General features: G+C 30.6%; 2 protein-coding genes across 5 annotated transcripts; one reads left to right on the top strand and one right to left on the bottom strand.

Annotated features, from left to right (window-relative positions):
• Window positions 1–1,166: 1,166 nt before the first annotated feature.
• LOC103863111 lies at window positions 1,167–12,441 on the top strand. 3 transcript variants are annotated; one of them, XM_033290670.1, is made up of 5 exons: window positions 1,167–5,984; window positions 6,456–6,578; window positions 6,667–6,840; window positions 6,947–7,050; window positions 7,105–7,391. In XM_033290670.1, exons 1-5 carry the CDS (start codon window positions 5,907–5,909, stop codon window positions 7,328–7,330), a joined length of 705 nt encoding a protein of 234 aa, XP_033146561.1. In that variant the 5' UTR covers window positions 1,167–5,906; the 3' UTR covers window positions 7,331–7,391. The 3 variants fall into 3 exon arrangements, with proteins under 3 accessions (XP_033146561.1, XP_018513910.1, XP_009139113.1); XM_018658394.2 differs by lacking the exon at window positions 7,105–7,391 and adding an exon at window positions 10,026–12,441 and having other exon boundaries at window positions 5,495–5,984; window positions 6,947–7,027; XM_009140865.3 differs by having other exon boundaries at window positions 5,512–5,984; window positions 6,947–7,347.
• Window positions 12,442–15,014: 2,573 nt separating this feature from the next.
• LOC103863110 (copper transport protein CCH) lies at window positions 15,015–16,447 on the bottom strand. 2 transcript variants are annotated; one of them, XM_009140864.3, is made up of 4 exons: window positions 16,192–16,447; window positions 15,705–15,780; window positions 15,363–15,566; window positions 15,015–15,281 (listed from the first exon to the last, which is right to left on the bottom strand). In XM_009140864.3, exons 1-4 carry the CDS (start codon window positions 16,198–16,200, stop codon window positions 15,151–15,153), a joined length of 420 nt encoding a protein of 139 aa, XP_009139112.1. In that variant the 5' UTR covers window positions 16,201–16,447; the 3' UTR covers window positions 15,015–15,150. The 2 variants fall into 2 exon arrangements, with proteins under 2 accessions (XP_009139112.1, XP_009139111.1); XM_009140863.2 differs by having other exon boundaries at window positions 15,029–15,566; window positions 16,192–16,446.
• Window positions 16,448–21,356: the final 4,909 nt, after the last annotated feature.

The raw sequence follows: 21,356 nt of genomic DNA, 5'->3' as shown, positions 1-21,356 counted from the left end.
TTGTACTCCCCCCTGGACTCCACCAAAATTGCGCTACCGCACTCGTCAGTTTTTTAACAGTTGCCTTAGGCAGGCGATAACAGGACATCACATGATTTGGTAATGCAGTAACCACTGATTTAATAATCACTTCCTTACCTCCTTTTGTGAAAAACCTAAAAGTCCAACCATTGACTCTGTTATTTAGTCTGTCCAGGACAAAACTAAAAACTTGTATTTTGGATCCTCCAAGATTTTCCGGTAACCCTAAGTAAGATCCCATGCCTCCTATATTCTGGATTCCCATAATATCCCTTAACTCCTGTCTAACCGATTCTTCAATTTTGTGGCCAAATTGGATGGACGATTTATCAAAATTTATAAGTTGTCCTGATACTACCTCGTATTCCTTTAAAATCCTGAGGATAGTTTGACACTCTTCTTTCTGCGCTTTACAAAAGAAGAGACTATCGTCCGCAATTATAGAGTTAGTGAGAACTCATAAGAGAGGGGTTTGGATCGATTCGCTGCAGCGCTGTGAGACTGAGGTCTACGGGACAGGTGGTCCACGGGACGGGTTGTCACAATAATTTCCATAATTGATAGTGCTCAATTACACTAAAAAGTCTAAATTTACAACATACACAGTTTTATTTACATCTTTAAACCTATTATCTAATTAAAATGATTCCAAAAAAAGGGCAAGCATGAAGAGTTAGAAAATATACGATAATATATAATACATAACGTTAAAAATACGTAATCACAAATCACTAAAAATAATGTTAGTAGTAATAAAAATGACTTGACAACACATTTATTAAAACTATAGAACGACACGCAACAAGGTGTTATTAAATATATAAACAACAATTAAATATGCTCAACGCAAACACACATAAAAATGAGACATCATATTTGGATATATTTAAATAATTAATTTTAAATATATTATATTCTCAGTAATTTTAAAATTACTTAAAAAGAAACTAAATTATAAAAAAAATAATATCAAAATAAAACTAAAGCAATATTTTGTAACATCAAAATAATAAATGAATAAAAATATATTATGTTAATAAAATAGATTTTAGATTTTAAAGACTTCTAATTCATGTAATATTCAAAATTCAAAATTTGTTTATTACAATTAATATTTTACCATTAGATATATTAAAATAATATTCTAGATCGATATTCAATTGTCAGTTTTCAACTATTACACGTAAAAAAATATTATTTAGTACGCTTTTTTTTAAAAGGGGGTTTTATATTTTAAGTAGGTTATTGGAATACTTTTTCTTTTTGTAAATTTATTCGAGATAAGATTCCAATCTTTTAAACTAAGATAATTTATGTTCTATACATAATTATATTTTTTTACATAACTCTAAAATCTCGGACTTGATTCTTTATATTTTATTAGTTAATTGTGTTACATATTATAGAAATACTTACGTCAAACTAAAAATATAAAAAAAAAATCAAATTTAAAAATTAGTTATATATAATTTAATATACAAAAATTCACATATAAATAAAATGATAAATGTAATAAATTTAAATATATTATCCGCTCGTAGCGCGGAGAAAAGATCTAGTCCCATTAAAATATAAGGACTATTCTGGTTTGAAAGTTGAAACCTTAAAACTGGTATATATTTTTAACGGCGCATTAAAACTAATAGATTTGTAGGTTTTAAACTCAATAAAGATGATTAAACTGAAAATCAAAACTATATCTTTTTAAAAATACCATATACCAGATTCATAAAATTCAGATTTCCGGCTATTGGTTGTCTCGATTCATAAAAAAATTAAAGTATATCAGCGAGACATTTGTCAATGACATGAATATTCAGTTTCATAATGATCACTCCTTGAAGGATTCATGATATCTTTTTTTTAATGTTGATTCATGATATAGCTTAGAACACGCACAGTGTAATATACCCTAATACTCTTCAAAAGCTAATCGGATATTTTTTTCATTTCTATAATATGTTTATATGTGCCATGTCAAAACAAATAATAGAAAAACAAAATTATTTCAAAAGGAAACAAAGACTGATGTTTGATATATAGCATAAAGCCGCCCCGTGACCTAATTCTCTAAGATTATTTTTGTCACTTAGAAGGAGTAAGTGGGGTAGATGGAATGGGTTTGTTTTTGTACATTATTGTTAAGGTATGTCTTCAATGTTTTTTTTAGAAGGCTTTCAATATGTTTATTTTATATGCTCTGCCAACTAATTCAGTGAGTTCCGGTAAAACTACATATAATATTACTTCTAGTGAAATTTTTCAAAAAAAAATTCATCACACTGTCTATTCGAGTTTGAAAATTAAATTCAAACTTTCTATATTACTGTGATTTTGTTTCAATGAGGCCTTAACCTCGGAAAAATATTTAACTACGCCTTGCCCACCACTTTATCACAGCATGTGGAGTTCAATATGTTCTCGATGTTTAGTTGTCATTTCGATTCTAAAGTTTCAATCACTTCCCTGAAAAATCACATCTTGGAGGAGAAACATGGGCAACTGACAATAATATATGTGGATTAAAGCTGTAAATCATAGAGGAATTTCGTATTATAATTCCTAACTGCAATATTTTTAGTCAAAAATGTCAAACAAATTATTTTTAGTCAAAAATGTCAAACAAATTATGTTGAATAACATAGTCAAGGTCATTTATAATCGAAGCGGGACAACGAAACTTAACATCGTCAATCGTGGAATATTAGATAGATAAATGGAAGTTAATTACCGAAGCTAAATATAACACGAACCATGTTCCCGGAAGCCGTCTCTAATGATCTCTTCTCAGGCCTATGCAAAATAATGATTTTTTCAGTTTTTGCTAATATCAAAATATTATAAATATCAGCATTTAGGTGTCATGAAATGATATTTGATTCGAATAAGGGATACAATACATATGAGGGAGCAGACAAAAGAAAATATAGCAGTCACAAACACGAGACTCTCTTACATTTTTGTATTTTGTTTTTTTTTTTATTACAGATGTATTAATATACAGGGGAAAAGGAAGAAATGAATATATTATATTCAATATATTCGTTAATTTAGTTCTATATTTTTTTTGATAACTGTGATGTAATTTCAAAGGTTTTTTAAACCTAAACATTAATCAACATAAAGTCAGCAAGATAGTGTTTTTTTACCACTTAAAGGGTTTCGAATGGCCAAAAAAAATTGAATCAGAATGGTACTCACAACTGTAAATTCGTTACCAGTAAACCAAAATCACTTGGTTATTTTATTTAGTTTTATACCAATCAACTAAAAAGATAGAAAATAGTATATTAGAACATTATCAATGTGAAATATATTCAAATAATATCAATAAATGTTAAATTTAAAGAACTGAACTAATTATAAAATAACAAACTGATCAGAATTTCCATAAATTTTTGTAAAATATTTTGATAAAAAACCATTTTTCTTCTATTTTTAATAATAATTTAATATTAAGATGTACAGTAAGAGACTACTAGTACCTTACCTTGGTAGTTTTGATAAATTATAACATCTGTTTCTGAGCTAACTTTGTTGTTTGTAGAAGATTATGGCAACTTGACTCCATTTGAATTCAAGTGTATAAATAGGCAAACCAGTATCATATCTTTTGATGTAAGTATATCGCATGTCTTCTAAACACTCGTTGCAGCCTATACACACTTTGGCTATAATTCTGATCAAAGGCTCACGTCCCTTTCTCTCTAGTATCTACAATACACTCTACGGGGGGCAACGAAACATTTATTTCCCAGGTTTAGAGATTAAACGGATTTGTTTTTCAAAAAAATATTGATTGTCAAATTGTGCATGTGGATATGAATGTATTTCCCGAAGTGAAAATCACGTGAGTGTCATTTCTTTGGCAATTCCGAGCAATTAAAATCACATATTATCTATCGTTTTTAATTAAAAATAATTAAAGAGGAGAAAGCAGACTGTAAAAGTAGAAATAGTAGGATATCTACGAGGCTATACGTGAGAAGACAGGCTTGTCTATTCTGCAGTGTTATTTTGTGATGATGATTAACCGGCACACATGTGAATTGATGGGTATACTCTTATATGTCGTGGAATAAATAGACAATTCCATATTTTCTACTCATCACATTTCTCATGACATATATATGCGCTCAGATGCATACGCATATGCCTCAAATACTATTTTGAATGTTTTTTTTTAAATGACGAAACTTTGTGTACGTATATGATATATACTTTGATAATTAAATTGATTTGTGCTTGCATTTAATCGGTGTAAATGTGTACATTTATTACGTTGTAAATGTGTACATATATGGTCTTGGTAGTATTTTACAATAAAAGTTGGAAAATGTAGTATGTGTAGATCATCTTGCAATGGTGCTCGCTAGGATCGGTGTGTATGTTTTATGAATGCATGCATATATAATATAAGGTACATATTTATTGTATTTAAGTATATAATATTATACACCAATTAGATGGCGGATAGTGAGGAGTGGTGCATGAGGGAACTAATAAAGATCCCCGTGAGGTGTGTTTGGAGGCATTCCAAAATGACAGACAAACATTCTTCTGTTTGCTTTTATCCTCTTCGTTCACTTCTTTCTATGCTCACATTTCAGTATTATATATATGTATAAATATTTTACAGTTTTATTTCTTCCTCCATAGAGAGCTCTTGGTTTACTTCGTTTTAAAAAAACAAAATATTTGCGCCATTTCTTCATTTCAGGAAGCTTTACATATACTCACGCACAAATGTTTATAAAGCGTTGAAGAGAGTTGGCCAAGACCAATTAATTAATTAAGATGAGGCAATGGCGATAAATATAGATTTTGAGCATATGAAATAGTGTCACAAAAATTGGACCGGTTAATGATATAGTATTTTGTTAAAAAGACAATTGATGGAATGTCATGAAGGTGCATTTGAATTTTTTGCGGTTCACAATTGGAAATGCTGTGTTTAAACGTGATGGATGTATCAGTTTTAGTTATGAATGGAATGGAATGAAATAGTTAAGGTTTCCACTAGATTATCACCAGTTAGAAAAGATATTGAGAATTCATTTGTTGCAGATTATTCTGTTAGAACCAAGGAAGGAAGTAAAAATAGAATTTATGTAAATATATTAGCTAGGTATAGTGTTGGGATTATGAGTCCATTATCCACGGTCCTGTCCTATTTGACCCGTTGCGGGGTGGATGTAGGTCGATCGGCTTGAAAATTTTGAGTTACTGGTGTAGACTGCGTTTGTTTTAAGTGGAGGTGATGTAGGTCTGTTGAATTTTAATTGCGGGTATTCGCCAATCTGTAAATTAAAAGAAAATTTAGTTTTTATAAATATATAAAATATTATTTGACAAAAAAATATAAAAATATTACAAATATTTATTGTTTTTATTATATATTTTTTATTTATATTATTTTTAAAAAATAATTAATATATATTAAATATTAAGTTTTTAGCTAAATATTAATAATAAAATACATTGATATAGTAAATAAATTTATTTATTTCAAATATTATTAGTTAATTAAATATAATTAATGAAAACATGAATATATTTTCAATTATTTTTTAATATATATGAAAATGTCTATTTTATAAAATGGAAAGAGTATTAATTCTCGCATAATTATATAGTATTATAGTTACATAGAATAACGTGTACACAGAGGCAATCAAGTAACTCACGAGATGCCAAACGAATTTGTCCGTATATATCACATTTTGTAGCGATGAAGAGATCATATCAGAATATAAGGCTGACATGTGAGGGACGAGAGGACCCGATAACATTGAATAAAACTTATATCTCTAGTTACTCTTTCTTACTCTATATATAGAAGAGAATCCGAAGAGGAGGAGAAGAAGAAGCTAAAGCATTGAAGAATGGTTTCTCGGAACAAGAGTGATTCCTCTATGCGTGATAAGTTTCAATTGCTTCGTTCAGTCACTAACTCCCATGCTGTAATTAGATTCCACCATTCTCTATTTTTAACTTTATTTCTTTATATTGATATGGTTCGATCTATTCTCTATTCATAATCATAAACCAATTCAGTCAGTCATACTATTTATATATGTACCATAAATCATAGATATTCCATTAATCATATTCAGAAACACACACACACGCACACACACCAATTTAGGGGTGATTCTATCTCTTTTATTTTTCATTAAAGATAAAACTTTACTCCTTTTCTTTGTATGTAATATACATTTTTACAGTGACTAAACTTAGATATTGACTAATAGATTTGTTATTTGAATTTTCTTCTTTGTCAGTCTTCAACTAATAATTATTCGTTCCAAGCCATAATGAACATATATTTATTACAAGATACGTAAAAGAGCCAAAATATGATTAGCGAAATGCGAAAATTTCTTGAAAATCTAAGCTCGACCATACCAATGATATCTCATAGTATTTTACAGGAGAGCGAAACATCGATCATAGCAGATGCATCAAAGTATATCAAAAATCTTAAGAAGAAAGTCGAAGAAATCAACAATGTGACCACGTCTGAGCAATACTTCTGTGATCCTACCGATCCCATGGTATATAAACGTATATGTACCCTTTGGGTCTTTGACGCATTTACATTAAGGAGCTTCAATTGATTTTGAGGTTTTGTACTGGCGATAGGTAACAGTGGAAACCCTAGAGAATGAATTCTTGATAAATATAACGTCAAGGAAGAATGATGGGGGCATGTTGGTTTGTCTTCTTGAAGCCTTTGAAGATCTTGGACTTGACGTTGTTGAAGCTAGGGTTTCATGTACAGACTCATTTAGCATGCATGCTGTTGGTTCATCAAATGTAAACACACTGATCTACCTCACCATCATTATATACTAGTCCATACTTCAAAATTATCACTAATGATTTATAGATATTAATTTCTATCTAATCTGAATTAATCCAGAACGATGATGGTGAAAGCATGGATGCTGAAGCAGTGAAACATGCAGTTGAAGTAGCAGTCAGGACCTGCAGTGATGGACATGATCACTACAAGAAAACAGCGACATACTGAGGGAAAAAATCGTCGGTATGTCGTCGGAATAACGCTATTCCGACGACATACCGACGAAAAAAGTCCTCGGAAATAACTTCTCGGAAATTCATTATTCCTCGGAAATCCCTCGGAAATTTCCGACGGAATTCCGAGGAAATGAATTTCCGAGGAAATTCCGAGGACCACAAGTTCGTCGGAAAGTCCTCGGAATATTCCGAGGAAGATGTCGTCGGAATATCCCGAGGGATACACTTCCTCGGAATATTTCCAAAATTAAAAAAAAAAATATAAATTTATTTTTTTAAATTGAAATTCGAAAATATAAAATTAAAATTAAAATAGAAAACATATTTAAAATACAAAAAATAATAAAATAGTTTTTATAAATAAAAAAATGTTTTATAAATACAAAATTAGTTAGAATAAATATAAATATTATTATAAATATGAAATCATCTTTTTATAAATACAAAATAGTTTTTATAAATACAAAAAATAATAAAATAGTGTTTATAAATCAAAAAAATGTTTTATAAATACAAAATTAGTTTTAATAAATATAAATATTTTTATAAATATGAAATCATCTTTTCATAAATACAAAATATTTTTTTAAAAATACAAAAAATAATAAAATAGTGTTTATAAATAAAAAAAAATGTTTTATAAATACAAAATTAGTTTTAATAAATATAATATTTTTATAGATATGAAATCATCTTTTTATAAAAATAAAATAGTTTTTATAAATACAAAAAAATAATAAAATAGTGTTTATAAATCAAAAAATGTTTTATAAATACAAAATTAGTTTTATAAATATAAATATTTTTATAGATATGAAATCATCTTTTTATAAATACAAAATAGGTTTTATAAATACAAAAAATAATAAAATAGTGTTTATAAATCAAAAAAATATTTTATAAATACAAAATTAGTTTTAAAATATGAAATCATCTTTTATAAATCCAAAAATCGAATTTATATACAAAAAACGTTTTTTATATTTAAAAATAGTTTTTATAAATACAAAAATAAAAAATAGTGTTTATAAATCAAAAAAATATTTTATAAATACAAAATTAGTTTTAATAAATATAAATATTTTTATAAATATGAAATCATCTTTTATAAATCCGAAAATCGAATTTATATACAAAAAACGTTTTGTAAAATCGAATTTATATAGAAAAACGTTTTGTAAATACAAAAATAATAAAAAATTTATAAAAAAATTCTAAATCAATTCAACACAACCAAATCACAATTCTAAACCTATTACACAACAAATCACAATCCTACCCAATCACCCTAACAAAAATCTATAAAAAAACTTCTAAAATCATCAAATCTACTTAAGAACCTAACAAATAGGACATAAGAGAGTGGGATAAGGTCCTTACATGATTTGTAAGGGAATGGAGAGGATTCGCCGGAGATATCGTCGCGAGAGAAGGTGGAGAACGCCGGAAGGAGAGAGAGATCGCCGGAGAGGAAGAAGAGAGAAATGGGGAAGAAGATGTGTTTCGAGTTTATAAAACCTAGGGTCCGACGGATATTTTCCGTCGGAATTTCCTCAGTATTTTCAATTTCAATTTTCGCGAAATATTTGGCGGCTTGTTTGCCCGGTTAAATGAAAATATTCCGAGAAAATTCCGACGGCCACTTAAATATCCGTCGGAATTTCCTCGGAATAATTTCATTAATTCGAGGAAAAAGAATATCATGTGCATGTATTTCTATTAATTTATATTGTTCCTCGGAATTTCCTCGGAATATTCCGAGGAAATTCCGAGGAACACATGTTTGGGGTTTCAAAACATCAAATTTTTTTGTCCTATATCATTTCTTATACAAATGCAATGCATACCATTGAGGAATCTTTGTATAGATGATCATAAACCATGAAATAACAAAATTTCAAAACGAATTGTAAGTATTCCCTTTACCGTTCATTAAAGTGTATAAGTGTTTCTCTTATGTTGTGGGGATTTCGTTCACACAATCGGAAAAGTGTTATATAAGTGTTTCACTTAAACAAATTTTGACTTCATAATCAGTCTAAGACACTTAATAGGGGTTATATAAGTGTTATTCAAACCGCAAAACGTTGTTTTCGGTTTAAAAACCCTACTTCCTCGGAAAAGCCTCGGAATATTCCGAGGAAAAACAAGTGTTCCTCGGAATTTCCTCCGAATATTCCGAGGCTTTTCCGAAGAAACAGAAACCCTAAAAGCAAAGCCCTGAATCGTCGGAAAAGCCTCGGAATATTCCGAGGAAATTCCGAGGAACACTTGTTTTTCCTCGGAATTTCCTCGGAATATTCCGAGGCTTTTCCGAGGAAGTAGGGTTTTTAAACCGAAAACAACATTTTGCGGTTTGAATAACACTTATATAACCCTTATTAAGTGTCTTAGACTGATTATGAAGTCAAAAATTTGTTTAAGTGAAACACTTATATAACACTTTTCCGATTGTATGAACGAAATCCCCACAACATAAGAGAAACACTTATACACTTTAATGAACGGTAAAGGGAATACTTACAATTCGTTTTGAAATTTTGTTATTTCATGGTTTATGATCATCTATACAAAGATTCCTCAATGGTATGCATTGCATTTGTATAAGAAATGATATAGGGCAAAAAAATTTGATGTTTTGAAACCCCAAACATGTGTTCCTCGGAATTTCCTCGGAATATTCCGAGGAAATTCCGAGGAACAATATAAATTAATAGAAATTCCGAAAAAAATATGATTTCCTCGGTATTTCATCGGTATATTCCGAGGAAATATGATTTCCTCGGTATTTCCTCGGAATATTCCGAGGAAATATGATTTCCTCGGTATATTCCGAGGAAATTCCGAGGAACCCCAAATTTTGGGTTTCCTCGGAATTTCCTCGGAAATTCGTCGGAATATTCCGAGGATCTCATTTTCCGTCAGAATGTCCGTCAGAATTACGCTGTTTTCTTGTAGTGGATCCAAAATGGTAAAGACAAGATCAGTATTACTCTGGATCCTCTCTCTATATATATACATTTGTTTGACCTAAAAGAGGATCTTAGCTAGACATATATTGTATGTCTCTCTAATTAATTAAATGTATAAGTGAATTTCTTTGGCAACAAATTAATAATCAAAATCTATCACTAAACATTGTATATAAATTCAGATCTCGGAAGAACACTTTTTTTTCTGTCTTCAAATATATATAATGGAACTAGTTGTAACTAAATTATTTTCTTTTGGTCACGATATCTCCTCCTCATAATCAAAAATATTTCCCATATTAATTTGATGATCATATATTCATATCCTCCTCACGATCAAGAAAGTTTAGCATTTCAATATCTCAAGTATCATTGTTGACAATAACATCAATGCTATGTGGCCCATGTACTGTTATTGGCTTATTGTTTTTTTTTTCCTTCTCGAACTTGGTATTATTTTTAGTTTCGTACTTTCATCCGCAACGCGTTTTCTATATATTCCTACAGATTTTGCTTTTATTCAATACTTATGTACTCTTTAATTTTATAAACTTGATAAAAATCTGATTATTTTTAACCAAAAAAAATATTTTGAAAGCAACCTCTATATTTTCTTGAATTAAGTAATCTTGCTACGAATCAACGACCCCATAAGGGTTAGAGCTTCGTGATCATCATTTCCAGCCAATAAGAGTATATCGGGGTGGCATTTTTCTCTAAAGAACTCACTAGATCATCATGTAAAAGATCCACATGTTCCTTTGCTGGTTTGGTTTCTTAATAAGAAACAAGCAAACGATTGAGATATATTAAAAGGTTGATATATAGTTAGTCAATATGACCTAAGAAAATCAAATAATCACCAATTTTATTTGTATGTGGGATATGCTTCATATGTACATGATCGATGATGCGTTAAACGTACATATTGATAATTTTCTTGGTTCCTGAAACCTACAACAGTACTTGTATTTGTAAATTACGGAAGAAATAACTTGTGAACACAAAATCCTTAGAACACGATGAATCAAGTTTAAATTAAAAAAATTGTATATTGATAATGATTGTGTTTACAAGATCAGTGAACGTTATAAAAAAAAGCTAAAGAACAAAAGGTAAAATTAACGAGGTCGATGAATTTGAGAGACAAGGAGAGCTCGAGGTCAAATTGTATATGTGTGTGTATGAAGATGTATGCTCTCTCGTACTCCTCCAACAATGACACCAAATTTGATGTTGAAATTACACCAAATTTGGTGTTTTGGTGTTATTTGTTTTTTGTCATCTCCAACAATAACACCAAATCTTACACCAAAAGCAATATTATATATTATTTGATGTTTTCAGTTTTAAAACTTTTATATTTCTATTATTTGTAATTGATAAATAATAATTTTGTTACATCTAGATTATATTTATATTTTATTATTTGTAAGTGATAAATAATAATAGTAATTTTGAATATAATAATTAAATTAAAATTTTAATTATATGAAAATAAATTCAAAATACAAATAATATAATATTATTTATGTTTAATTACAAATTTGATAGTAATTGATCTATATTATTAAATGAAACATATTAAAATGTATTTTAGAAATTTTGTATGATGAATATTATTACACCAAATGTGAAAATAAATTTTTTAAAAAATTAATACCATATATTTATGTTTAATTACAAATTTGATAGTAATTAAACTATATTTTTAAATGAAATATATTAAAATATGTATTTTAAAGATTCGGTGTGATGAATAGTGTTACACCAAATTTGGTGGGATGGTGTCAAATTTGGTGTTTTGTTGGAGATAAAATCACACCAAATTTGGTGTTTTGGTGTCTTGTTGGAGATGACCTAACACATATAACAGCTAATATAGATATAATATACAACTAGGATAAGACCTGCGCGAGTTTATTTATATATATTATCGATAATTTTTTTTTATATATTTGATCATTTAATTATACATTTACAATTTTTTTGTTGTTATTATATACTTTCTTTCCGATGGATCGGATCAATTTTTATTAAAAACTGTGGAAATAAACTATAATTAATATATCAATGGTTGATCGGATTGAATATTAAATAAATTATGACACAAGAACCTTATTTTTTCCACCCAACACATTCTTGAAAAAAAAGTGAACGGTATTGTTTCTACTGCTGAATTATTTTGATATTTATCTTCCATATGGTTTTGAAAGGTTTCAGATCAATCATCGAATTGATGCATGTCATTTTAATGCTTTTAGTCGTATGTTTAAGAAAAACTTACATTTTTGTAATTTAAAGTCGTTTAAAAAATTAAAAATATAACATATAAGAAAAAATCTAACATATAAGAAAAATATAAAATATAATGTTTCCTCATTTTTGTAATTTAAAGTCGTTTTAAAAAAATTAAAATATAACATATAATGTTTCCTTATTTTTTGTAATTTAAAGTCATTTTAAAAAATTGGAAATATAATATATAAGAAAAAATTTAATTTTTTATTATATGGTTAATGTGATTGTTTAATTTTTTTAATAATATAAAATTAAACAAAAATGAAGAAGAATGCAAAAATTGTTATCAAATCTTTATTATTCATAGTCATTAATTGCCCCCCCCCCCCCCCCCCCCAAAAAAAAAGAATAAGCCATTAGTACGGTTGCTTTTAACATTGTATAGTGACATCGATAGAAAGGGAAGGGGAGCTCGATTTAGAGACCCTCCCCCCCACCCCACATAATGTTTATGTGGCCCCAAATCTGAGCATCTAATGTATAGTACATAGCTCATGCCCACATAATATTATGTAGTTGCAGTTCCAAAATTTATTCCCCCCTCCCCCAAAAAAAAGAAGAAGCCATTAGTACGCTTGCTTTTAACCTTGTATAGTGACATCAATAGAAAGGAAAGATTAATGAACTGAGAGACCAGTAGCTTCGAGATTCCACTTATAGCTGTCTCCACTTCATTTGGTTCCCTTGACCCTCTCAACCCACAGTACTCGCCTGCTGCAACTTGCGTCTTCTTCGACATAGCAAGAACTTTCTCCAAATCCAATCAAGAACTTTCTCCAAATCCAACTGTGACAATGGCCTAGGTACCTGACAACAAAATGATAGCAACTCACAACATCAACACTCTTGCAAATTTGGTGAATGCAACAACATTGAACATTTTCATATGAAACTTACAGGACATGGTCTCCCTTTTCCCTCTTTCTCTAGGATTTCTCTGATAGGGAAGTAAGTTGCTTTCTCGCAAAGCTCAAAGATGTCCTATCCGGTGCAGCCTTCGCATAGACGAGCTACGTGATCGTAGTCAATATCGGGCTCCGCCCTTTCTCCTTTCAGCACCACTTTCAATATCTCATATTTCTCCTTACGGTCAGGCATTCCAATATCAAAGGCTTGAGGAAGACGCCTCAATATTGCTTCATCAAGCTCTGATGGTCTGTTTGTTGCAGCAAGTACCATCACCCTCACATTCGCTACAAAGCAACCATTATACTCATTTAAAAACTACTGTATCCAAGTAGAGCATGCTCTAGACTGCATTAGAGTGAGCTGAAAGGTGAAGGATTCAACTTACGATCAGTAGAAATCCCATCCCATAAAGCCATAAACTCAGTCGTCATGTTTGCCATGGCTTCGTGATATGTTTGTACTGTAAGTTTGTGTATAATAGGTAGAGCTCGATGCCCTCCTTGTATTATTAAGGACTCTATATATAGCTTTACATAGTAAACCCTAATCCTATACAAGGGTATATTCGTATGTCTATATATATGTTCTAACACATCCCCTCAGTCCGAGCGGGAGGTTCACGGACGCTCAGACTGGACTTGAACTCGAGGAAGAGTGGCAATGGGAGTCCTTTTGTGAAGATATCGGCATACTGCATCGAAGACGGGACATGTATGACCCGTACTTGTCCAAGTGCAACTTTCTCTCGGACAAAATGTATGTCAAGTTCAACATGTTTTGTCCGCTGGTGCTTTACAGGGTTCGTCGAGAGATACACGGCACTTACATTGTCGCAGTAAACAATGGTTGCACGGTGAAGTGGACACTTGAGCTCAAGGAGAAGATTTCGTAGCCATGTTGCTTCAGACACTCCATTGGCAACACCTCTATATTCAGCCTCAGCGCTAGATCTGGATATTGTGTTTTGACGCTTAGAGGACCATGAGATGAGTGTGTCACCCAGAAAGACACAATATCCGGATGTGGATCTTCTAGTTGTTGGGCAACCAGCCCAATCTGCATCTGTGTAGTTAGGCCTGGGCATTCGGATAACTGGTTCGGATCCGGGTCGGATTTTTTGGATTTCGGATATTTCGGAACTAGAGAAATTGGTACCGTTCGGATAATTTAAAATTACGGTTCGGTACCTGTCGGATCCGGTTCAGATCCGGTTACATCCGTAGTAACCAAAATATTAACAAATTCGGTCCGGTTTTTTGAATATACCAAACCATTTAACCCGATAGAACCGAAGATATTCTAAATATCCGAAAAAAACATTTAAAAAATAACTAAAATTACAATACAATAAAATAACATAACCATTTTAATATAACCAAAGCAAAGTTTAATCTTTAAAATGAAAATAAGCATAACAGATTACTAGGGTTATCTTAATTAAGGTTTAATTCGGATCTTTCGGATACCCGTACGGATTCTGGATAATACCCGTATCCGATCCGGTACCCGAACAGGTTTTAAACCTTATCCGACCGGGTATTTTTCTATATCCGAATCCGATCCGAAACCCGATTTTTCAGGTAATTACCGGTTTGGATCTTCGGATCCGAGAAATATGCCTAGGCCTATGTGTAGTCGATCAAACTTGTAGGAGCTGATCGGTTGAGTTGCAGACCATGCGATATGGTTCCTTTGACATACCGAAGAATGCGATCGGTTAAGATTTCTGATGTCTATATTTAGTTAAATTGAAGTCGGTACTACATGGGTCGAGCATATTGTTTAGAGAAAACATTTTTGACTAAATCGGATACATTTCTTAGTTATTACAAGAACAGATAAACATAAGATAATAAGAAACATTGCAAATATGGATTGAAAGCATCATTACAATCTTTAGTAATTAAACTTGTGGTGGCTTAGTCTCGGCTTCAACGAGTTTCGGTTCAACGTCAGCCTTAGCATCGACCTTAGGATCAACCTTGGCATCAAGTACCTCATCATCAGCCTTACCCTCGGTCTTAGTCTCCGTTTCTGCGAATTTCGGTTCAACATTAGCCTCAGGCTCGACCTTAGTAGCATCAACCTTAGCATCCAGTACCTCAACAACCTTACCTTCAGTCTTGGTCTCAGCTTCAGCATTTGTCTCAGTCTCCGCCTTAGGCTCAACCTCGGCTTTAGGCTCAGCCTCAGTCTCCACGGGCCAGTAAGAAGTCTTTTTTCCAGTCTTGGAAACTGTTTGAAAAACTGCCTCAGGCTCAACTCTACCTTTCACTGTCACCTTTTGTTCCTTTATATCAATGTCAAATGACTCAACACCTGAAATTGTTTGATAGATTCTAGAAGGTTTAGTATACAGCACACATGAATTATATTTATATATGTGATGTGTGTATAACTAATATATAAGAAGAATTAATATAAAATACATATGAAATAAAAATTTAGAGAAAATACCTTCCATTTTGCCTAGGACTCTATTGACGGCACCAACGCATCCTTGGCATGACATACCAACTTTGAGGACCACGGTCTGCATGTATTGGTAATACATCAAGGGCTTTTCATTAACTAACAATTAACTTTACGTTTTATTATTTGTACTTTAACAAATAAACTCCAATATCTTAAAAGACCTTAAACTGACACTCAAACGTTTGAAATACAGATGGTGCCAAGACCAATTAATCTATTTCTTCTATTTCATGATTTAATATCATTTAGTTCAAAATATTAACCGTCCATATGTATCGGTTGAATCGGCAGATTACTAAAAAATTGATGAACGTTAATCCTAAAGAATTGTTAGCATCTTTTGGCAACGAACATGAAAAGACATCTATTGCTTGAAGTCATCGTTGTTGTCAATAAGCAGACGTAAAACCAAAAGGAAGCAGAGATCAAAAAATAAAGAAGAAAAAGGAGAGGTGAAAGGCAAAACTACCTGAGACATGGCTACAAGTAGATAAATCGAACCGAAAAGCTTTGATCCGAATTAGATAAAAATGAGGAATTAGATGTTTGTTTGTAGAATGAGAAGTAAGATGGTGCGTTCTTGATTATTTATAGAACGCAAGAAAGCATAGATTGGGAGGAGGAAGATGAGGAGATGAAGTTTGCGTAAAGCAAACGAGAGCATTAAAAGTTAGTGCATTACCGATACTAATTCCAATAGAATGAAGAAAAACTTTAGGAAGGTTACTAACACCTAACGTGGAAAAAAGACTACCAACTTTTAATTCCATTAACCGAAAGTATATAAGTACAAAAGAATGAAGCATTCATTGTGTGGTCTTGGTGTACTACACTTGCCTATTTGTAGTACCTTCTGTTTTTTTTTTCATATTCAATTTTCTTAACTTAGTGTACCTAACTACCTATCATATTTACATTTCTATTGGGTCATTCTAAGTTTACGTATTTATTTAATGCTAGAATATTTAGTCAAAATCAGTTTTTTTTTGTCAATAGTCTAAATCAGTTTTATACGAATTTTTTCCTTGTTACAGTTAAAATCAGTTTTATACCAAAGTTTTCCTTGTTAATAAGGTTTCAAAAGAATATCATATATAATAAAAACATAAAATTTATAATATTAATCTACTAAATCAGACTGTTTATATATAGTTTACATAGTGTAAATCTGACCAGCTTAAATATTTTTTTTATCATACATAAATTTGGATGGTAAGGGCTGATTGGAATGGATTAAATCGTTTTATTTTGTAATTATTCTGTCAGCCCTTTTTTTTTCTTTACCGAAACTGTTAACTTGAATTGACAACATATCTAATCTATTAATTTAGGGTCTTATTTTATCTATTATTAAAAAGTCATAATATGATCACTTAAAGAATTAGTTAATATGACATATTTGATTATTTAAATAAATAATAAACCAACTATAATTTTTTTTAAAATTATAACTAAATCTGTTGAGAAAAATATAACAAAATCTTAGTTAAGAATTTAAATATTTTTAGAAAATAACACATTAATAAATTCGTAATTAGTAATAAAATATTATTATAAATCAGTCTAATTAAAATTTTATTATAAAACAAGAAAATAAATTTCTATGTTAATTTTTGTTAAATTCTATAATATATTCTGTATTATATAAAAATAGCAGCACTATATGACTTAAATATGAAAAAAATTATTAAATAGGTAAAATAAAAATATATATATTTTAAAATTTTCATTTAAATAAATTATCACTCATCAGTATAATAGGTTAAAATTAGTAAACTATATAATATTTCTATACAAAATTAAATATATTAACATAGGTTAAACTTTTATACCTACAGCTATATATTATCCTTTATATATTTTGAAACTCACAAAAATATATTGTTTAAAAAATTGTATATACAAAAATACAATAGTATATACTAACTTTTAGTTCATATATATTTATTTTAAATATGTTATTAGTAAACTATGAAATTTTGTAATTCATTTAAAATATTAATAAAAAATAAAATTTGAATTATGAATTTATTTTAATTTTAGTTATAACAAAATATGTTGACAAATTGTTTTAAAATATTACCAAAATAAAGAAATTTTATAAAATAATATATTAATGAAGTAACAAAAACAAATTCAAAATTAATGTATTGTTCCAAACTCAAAAATAGTTGTGTAATTTAAAAAAAAATTCTCGACAAAATATAAAATTTTGAAAATAAATATTCAATTCAAAATGATAATATTTCAAATTTACAAAAGATAAAATCATAGATATTAAAGAATAAAATTATAGACAAAATTAATGTAATGAAGTAAATAAATATTCAACTCAAAATGATAATATTATATATTAATAATGCCGGATAAGAAATATAAACAATAATATTATAGAATTACACAATATATAACACTAAAATATAAATTATATTAAAATAGTTTTAATAATATCAAATACATTTATAAAATAGAAAAACATTCGTACGGACGTGCATGTTAAAATCTAATTTATTATTATTCCACAAACTCGTTTGCAATGCTTTTATGATATGTTCTCTTAAATATTTATTGATAAAGGTGATTTTTATAAAATTGTTTAAACAGTTAAATTAATTAATTAAATCATTGATTGTCTGGAGAAAAAACAATAAAATCACAATACTACAGTTTAACCGGAGAAAAACGTTGGGTCCATCCACATAATATGAACATCATCTTCAGCTTCATGCAAATAATACTCCCTATGACTTTAATGGTTTAGGAATAGGTAATCTTGTTATTTAGTAGTAGAATTAGGTGGTTTAAGGAGCGTTATATTTTGAGTCTTGGGATGTACTCATTCTCGCAATGGTAAAAAATGCAACAATTTACTTTAGATTGTGTTGGATCCAACTGAAAAATCACCTAGTGGATGTTTTAGGGTTGTTAAGATGCATTGGTGTAAGAGGTAAAACTTGTGGAGTCAAATGATTTTTACCAATTTATCGATGAATGAAATAGTTGATGTTTGAATTAAAGAAAAAAAAAATAATAATAATAAAAATACTCCCTATGACTATCATAGAGTATGAAATTATATTGAGTAATAACATTTGTGATTGATGAAAGATGCGATGAATAGAATATCACTTTGAGAAAACACAATTTCATTATTATTATTTTTACTGTTCAGAGTACTCAGAAAATGAAACTAATTTTGCTAAAACCAACTTTAATATTTTGTAATTATATTACAGTTATTTTTACTAAACTCAAATTATCTAAAACAAGCCCAAATAATTTACATAATATAGGCCCATTAATAATAATAATAATATTTACCGATATATGCTCTTAAATTTCCTTAATTATTTTTTTACACTGATCCTTCTTTACAACTCTTTTTCCTCCCTTTTTTCCCGTCAACTAAACCTCAGGTGAATCTGAAGACTCCAACTCGCTCGCCGGAGAACCATGGAAGCTCATCGCTCTGTCTCAGGAAAATTACAGAGAAAACCCATGGGAGATTGCGCCAACACAGTCTCCAGAACCTCCCAACAGACATCTGCTTTCTCCACGAATCCGAGTCTCATTTCCTCTCTCAAGAGATTAGTAAATCAGACTTCGCACAAGAAGAAACTCTAGCTAAGATGTCAATAACTCAAAGGCTAGTTCCAGAAGCACTTCCACGTGCGTCAGGCCTGTAGCTCGCCGCATCTCTGCCGATCTAGGTTTTCCGGCGCCTACGTCGAAACTCGTGCTCTGGTGAGGGTCATTTGGTTCTAATATATCGAATTGCCATCATTGTTTGAGAGAATTTTGGTTGAATTGAATTTGTGAGCAACTCTAGGGTTTTGTTTATATGATTTGTGACACATGATATACATGTTTTTCATAGAACTAAATAGGATAGTTTGTTAGTGCAAAGATGACACCACAATATAGTAATGCAGAAGATAATATTAGAATCTCCTTTTAACAATCTTTACAAGACTTTGTTTATTCAGTTTTACTCGTCTAGTGTTAACACCCTAACACACGACACTGAATGATTCCTAAGCTACCCGCTTATGTCTCTCTACCGCCAAGTACTTCAGTCACTGCTTCAGCACGACCCTATAACACTTCCAAGAGCTTTTCTCTCTCTATAAGATCAGCCTCTATGTCTATGTCTCTTTACAGACGACACATAGCTATCTTATATTATTATCCACGTTCATGAAACTCTAGTCTCCAAGGCAACATGGATATGAACATCTTCCATATCATTAAGTGCAATTTTTCTTTTCTTAGAATGCACTTATTCCTCTTTCTTTAAGACATAAACTTGCTCTTCAAGTTAATTTATCTTTCCATATCTCCAAGATACCCTCTTGCTCTCCAACTCTACACGACTCCAGCTCAGCACCTTGACTCCACATGGTCTTCACCACTCAACACGACGTCTATTTTACATAAACCTAGTAAAAGTAGATAAAAAGTACATGCCATAACTCATAAACACACAACTAATTTTCAATTGGCCAGTGGCCAGCGGTCAAGTGAATATCATTGCAGAAGTCCCAAGCTGCACATTGCCAGAAACAATGATTGCATGTCCACTATGTTCTAGATCCATCTAAGGAGACTACAAACACCGGTTCTATTACTGCAGAGCACCAATAATCATGTGAGACGTTGGGATTTATTCTTTCCAGTAGAGACATAAACACCTCAGGTTTTTCGTAACCCCAATGGCCTGAGGATACCGAAATCGTTATCATGTAATTCATCCGATCAACAAATTCACGACTAAAGCCAGGATAGTTGTGAACAAAATCCTCTAGCATCAACACTAAACGCTAAGTTTAGCATTCCATCTACATACTTGGCCCACTACAATCCCCTCTCACCAGCAAGATGTATTTTTTTCCTTTCCTTCATCAAGTAAATGGAGGACGAAGAACTCATACATACCTCGGATGTAGATGGCCTCTAGATTACCGGCTTGGTAGCACCTAAGCCTGAATGTCCTTAAAGCATTAGCCTCATCAATCCAGTCATTCAAGTTAAAGAGATCTGCAGATCGGTAGAAGTATTCTTCTCTGCCAATTTGATTGAACCCGGAGAAAGCAATTCTTGCACAACCAAAGTCCCGGAGATGGCTTGTTGCTACCTTTGAGAGAATCTTATGAAGCATGGAAGGAGGGAGAGAAGCCAAGTTACTGTTCAACATGGAGAGATATTTGTTTAATCAAGTAAATAGAGAGATTTTTGTTTTACTTATTTGAAGAAGGTGATAAACCCTTTTATAGTGGGGATGATCCTCTAACCAAAATACATGTAGTATGGCAGTTCAACGGACGTGTAGATAAAAGTATAAACTGAGTATTTATTACCCCACTTAAGGGTGATTTGATAGACGCCTCGAGAAGACACGAGTTCAGAAGACAAGACTTCTCAGTGCGCATGGATTGGATCTGAAACTTTGAAAAACTCTAATCGATAAAGATATATAACTGTGTATAAGTAAGTGAAAGTAACTGATTTATATTATCTAAATTCATGAAACTAAGCACAATTTTAAAAATTTAGATTGTCTCAATATATGAAACTATTTAAAACGTTAAGAAAATGAGATATCATATTGTTATAATTTGCTAAGATATCATATTG

This window comes from Brassica rapa, chromosome A04, assembly GCF_000309985.2.
Source record: "Brassica rapa cultivar Chiifu-401-42 chromosome A04, CAAS_Brap_v3.01, whole genome shotgun sequence".
NCBI lineage: Eukaryota > Viridiplantae > Streptophyta > Magnoliopsida > Brassicales > Brassicaceae > Brassica > Brassica rapa.
Note: the sequence above shows the minus strand (reverse complement) of the source record. Positions and strands in the feature narration are given on the sequence as shown.